The 5,598-nt window shown below is 31.3% G+C and overlaps 1 protein-coding gene across 1 annotated transcript in view; it reads right to left on the bottom strand.

Annotated features, from left to right (window-relative positions):
- Nucleotides 1-1,666: 1,666 nt before the first annotated feature.
- Nucleotides 1,667-5,598, bottom strand: part of LOC106476558 (39S ribosomal protein L28, mitochondrial-like) — a gene marked incomplete at its 3' end in the record, with an annotated part of 14,526 nt that continues 10,594 nt past the window's right edge. Inside the window, exons 4-5 of the mRNA XM_022380387.1 lie at nucleotides 3,095-3,236; nucleotides 1,667-1,810 (exon numbers count right to left, since the gene is read on the bottom strand). Coding sequence (XP_022236095.1) covers nucleotides 1,667-1,810; nucleotides 3,095-3,236 — 286 coding nt within the window. The remainder of the gene's footprint in view (nucleotides 1,811-3,094; nucleotides 3,237-5,598) is intronic.

Here is a 5,598-nt window from a genome sequence, read left to right on the forward strand (position 1 = left end):
TACATGAACTAATTTTTTAATTTAAAAGTGTATATTAAAAAAAATCCTAAATATTGATTTTTGAGTGTTAAGTGGTATAGTGAATGCTGCACTGGTTCAAAATAGATGTTTGTTATGTCCAAACACAAAGTCTATAGTTTCTTATGATAAAGATACTCAAATTACCAATATTGACAATCTAGAATATAAGATAAGAACCTCCTATATTTTCTGTTTTCTAAGATATTAATAGGTGACCCCACCCACCACTTCCATTTTTGAAAATACTTCCTTACGTACACCTACTTCACCCAATGACATGTGTATAACCAATCGAAAGCTCAGAATGTCCCCCAAAATGAATTTCTCAGCCTCTTTCTTTTCATGCTAGAGTGAGCTTGAAAAATAATATTTTTTTTTACTCAAGTACAGCTTAGTTACTAAGCTTGATAAATTATAGTGGAATTCTGTGGTATTGCTGTAGTAATTTATGATTTTTTTCTTGTTTCAAAATGCATATCTAAAACCTAAAAAAAATATTCTGTTTCACATTCTTCACGGGAAACAGCAAACAAGTAAAGTTCATAACTAGGAGATAATTGTTTTCTATAATTCTTTATTTACTGTTCTATGTTTTAAGAAAAATAACTGAAATTTAAGAACTTGTTTGTAAATAGTAATAACGTATATAATGTGTTATAACCGAAATACGACTATTTTACAAAATACTGGTCCACTAGAACACAGCCAAGACAGGTCACCTTGTAAAGGCCAGTTCTTGGATACGATAACAAGTGCACCTAAGCCATGTCTTTACAACTTTTGTAATATTAGTTAGACAAGTATGAAAGACCAATAAAATAAAAATAATAAATATATATATAGATGTATAATGTTATGAGATTTAAGCTATTTAGACTAAACATTTGTGTTTTTGTTTTATAATTTGTAGTCATTCTAGAACGAAAAAAGCATAATATATATTTATTTCCTAATTTTTAAGGTGGTTACGAGGTCAATCAAATCCACCAAACATCTACAATGATACAATAGTGATAATAACAGACAAAATATAAAGTTGTTTCTAAAAAAAACATTTGATAATTATATGGAGGTTACAAAGATTTTGGATGTGAAATTTGAAAATATTTTGATGCATAAAAGTATTTTTAATCTTAAACTCAAAATTACTTTGCATGTTGGACATTCAAAAATACATTCAAAAACAATATTTAAAAAATCTGATATTTTGTGCGTGAAAGCCTTTTAACATTTTCTGATAATCTGCAAATTTTCATGAAGATATGCTTATTAAAAGTTATAGCATAAAAACTATAACGAGCAGAAAATGGTTATGAGGTAAATCCCGGAGACAGAGCCCATAGTAAGAGAGTTAATAATTTTTCTGTCCCTCACCCACCCACCCCTTTCATGATATCTGCAAATGGCCAACCTAAAGGTTTTCTTACTGTAAGGGTGAGTTATCATAACAACTTTTCTAACTTTCACACACCAAGCTTCTTGCTCCTTTCCAATTCACTCCGAACATGGAAGGACTAGCCTCCAAAGAACTCAGGTTATTAAGTTATTTGTCTTGTAATTTATAAAGTTTCTATTTCTGAACTTAGAAGTGAATGTAAAGTTTAAAAGTACACTAAATCATTTAAAAGCAGGATCTGTAACTTACTGGAATAATGAAGTTCTTATATTTTTCATAAATCTGTTCTCGTTTGGTTTCATCATCTTCATACATTTCTCGGCGGACTAATGTTAACAACATCTTTCGTCGCAGGTCCAGTGCAAGCTGAGACTTCAAGTCTTGTACAGGTGTCTATTTAAAGAAAACTGTCATGTAACATAAAGTTTAGCTTTATTTAACACAACAGTACAAACTACACTACACTTGATTTAAATCATTTTAATTCAAGATCTGATTGTATGTGCCAGATTTAGTTTAAGACTGTTTTACTTGTCTAAAGAAACAGCTCCTACGCCATTTCTGTATCCTTGCATAGATAAACCTCATATGCAAACTTCACACTTGTTAGAGAGAGAGAGGTTATATACAGCTTGTATATCTGAGTAGAGATCATAATGGAACCAACCACCTGATGCAAAATGGCAGTCACATCAATGACCATCAGAGTGCCTCCACTCACCATTACAGTTGTAAATGACTCTGCTGATGAGTGTCAAACCTCAGGAAATGTCAGAAGTGTGGAAACATGAATTTGTAATTCATATAATTCATGAAACCTTCTGTTTTTTTTTGTTGTTATTTTTTTATAAATAAAAGTTGAGATAATATGATGATGGCATATAGGGCTAGGTCATTGGTGTAACAACTGCATTAAAGAGGACAGAATGAAACCCATACATTGGGCTAAAACAATGGCAAATAGTACTGTCAAAATTTTTTATCACAGACAACAGAATAAGTGTCTCCAAATTACAAACTTGATTAAAAGAAAAAATCAAATTGAAGATAATACAATATCTCTTTCACACACAGAGGAGAAATTATCCATGATACTCTTTATGCATTTTTAAAACACACAGGAGAAGAATATCACATTTTTCATATAGCAGAGATTACCCATGGTACCCAAGTATTTATTTGTAAAACACACACAGGAGAAGAATATCCCATCTTTCACACACACAGATTACCCATGGTACCCATGTATTTATTTGTAAAACATACACAGGAGAAGAATATCACATCTTTCACACACACAGATTACCCATGGTACCCAAGTATTTATTTGTAAAACAAACAGGAGAAGAATATCACATTTTTCACCCATGATACCCAAGTATTTATTTGTAAAACACACACAGGAGAAGAATATCCCATCTTTCACACACACACGCAAATTACCCATGGTACCCAAGTATTTATTTGTAAAACACACACACAGGAGAAGAATATCCCATCTTACACACACACACACACAGATTACCCATGGTACCCAAGTATTTATTTGTAAAACACACACAGGAGAAGAATATCCCATCTTTCACACACACACAGATTACCCATGGTACCCAAGTATTTATTTGTAAAACAACACAGGAGAAGAATATCCCATCTTTCAGAGATTATCCAACATACCTCCAGTATGTATTTGTCAAATCCGTAGTGCTCATCAATTAACTGCAATGTTCTTTCTGTGACTGTGACTGTCATGTACTTGTCTAGGATCTCACTATACACCACAGCTTGCTTTAATACAGGTATCCAGTAATGTGGAACCCTAAAATTTAAGAACAAAGTACAATTACTTGCTTGCAAATAAATAAAGCTGACTTCTATTAAAACTTTCAAGGCCATTGGATATTTACATACTATTTATTATAAATCACAGATGCCAACCATTCGTATTTTACAGATTCGTTTCTAACCTCAAATTATGATAATAACTTTTGAATTCAAAGTTTTTTTGAGTTTGGTATACAATCTGGAATATTTATTGTACACAATAATATAATTACATTAATGAAATCATTATCACTTGAGCATTTATAGTTCTGTAGGTGTAGTCAAACTCTTTTGTAACACTGAATAAAATATTAGCCAATCAGAAATCATATAGATGATTAGCCCATTCAGAAGTTGAAATAGCCATACTAGTTTTAATGGAAAGATGTTGAAATGAAGGTCATCTAGTCAAAAATGTGTATCTGAAAAAGCATTGGAAGTGGGGGAATTTACAGTATAAGAAGTTGCACTCTAATAAAAAAAACTGGTATATTAAGGTACAACCCTAACATAAAATACCACAAAAATCAGGAACACAGATTAAAAAAAACTACTGAAGAATAAATTTCAGGTAAGTTCAACAACTAAACATTACCCATAAAATAAAATAATGGTAAAAAAACCAAAAACATAACAGTTACAAATGGTTTCAAATACTGAAATCTTGCCAAGCATGGGTTTTACAGAAATTTTAACCTCAATATTTTTCTGACTGCTGTTTATTAAATCATTGAAACAAGTGAAAAACATTCATTTTGTATGCTTTCCTCTCCAGATTTCAGCATTACTCATAGCAAGAAAGCAACTGCAGATATTAAATCCTCCCTATTTTCTCCTCAGATTCTGGGTTGTTGTTTTTATACTTTAGGCTAGCATTCCTATTTTACATTAGTTAGGGTTAATTAAAAACTTATAATTAAACACATGTATTAGGCCTAAGGGTCTGAATAAAGAATTCAGTTAAAATATAATCAGTTAGGGTTGATATCCTGTTATAAATTCTCAGCTTTATCAGAAGTAACTTTTTATTTTAAAGCCTACATATATGTGAATGTTGGGATAAAACAGATTTTTTCCATTAAACTTAACACATACTTAACTTACATCTAACTAAGTGAAAATTTGATGATACATTTTTCTTTTTTAAATACACGCAAGTAATATTTACATAATAACATACAGGTCTTTCTACAGCTAAGACTCGAAGACTTAGCTGGTATACCACCACTCTATCAACAAACAATAATATATGCTGAAATGGTTATACTATTTAAAAAAAAAACATAGTGACAAAATACCACTGAGTTTATCACAGTCAAACTAGACCTTCTATATTTTTATATGGTTATGTATATCATTCTGAAAGTTCAACAAAACAAATGACATTAGGTTTAAAAACATAATGTTTTACCAAATCTTCAGCCAATAAAAGAATGAAACAAAAGTATTACAAAATAACTGAGTCACATGATTGAAAAGCCAGCTACGTTAACAGCACTGAGAAATAGTTGTATTTTTTTCTCATCATCCTTGTATTAAGTTTACAACAAAAATAAAACTGAAGGGAAATTGATTTATCAAAATGTTCAAGATCAAAGTGAATCAGTGGCGTAGCAAGAAGGGGGGCAGGGCTTCTAATGTCTGGCTTATAATGTCTATAATTGATAATTATGCCCTCCCCTAGGATATAGTGCAACTGCCATACATTAAGTAAATACAACACAGTGTTACATTATTTGAGTATATTACACTTGCAGTTTTTTAAAAGCCGCCCTCTGAAATACAGTGAGACCGAATTGATGTACAGAAGTAAATTACACTATTCCATCATTCATCTGTAGATCAAATACAAGTCCTAGAGTACAACGTATAAGTAAGTGTATGTTCAACAAAAAGAAAATACGAGATTGATGTAACATATTAACTGGTGTGCAAGATTGGCAATATATGCAACAGGCAAGATCTAGATCTAGTAAACATTATAGGCCTAATGTAGTGGTTTGTAATTGTACTGGCTGATTGTAAATCATATCTTACACCAACTAATGTACTAGACTTTAGGTCTAATTGCAGTTATAACTTTATTTCTAGACTCTAGATCCATCATCATACAAATTGTAGCCTATATTATAGGCATACTTAGACCTATGCTAACTATTAAACTAGGCATTGCACTGGAACAGATCTAATGACTAAGTTAATAGATCTAGATGTAACATTTGTTCTAAAAGTTAGGCCTGATAAATCTAAATCTAGAATTAATGAGGCAGGGTTATATCTAGATCTGGGTAGATTCAACACAAGGTGCTTTCAATCTATGCACCCAAATCTAAGGTTTAGTTTAGATGTACAAAGCT

Source organism: Limulus polyphemus, unplaced genomic scaffold (assembly GCF_000517525.1).
Source record: "Limulus polyphemus unplaced genomic scaffold, Limulus_polyphemus-2.1.2 Scaffold10887, whole genome shotgun sequence".
Lineage (NCBI taxonomy): Eukaryota > Metazoa > Arthropoda > Merostomata > Xiphosura > Limulidae > Limulus > Limulus polyphemus.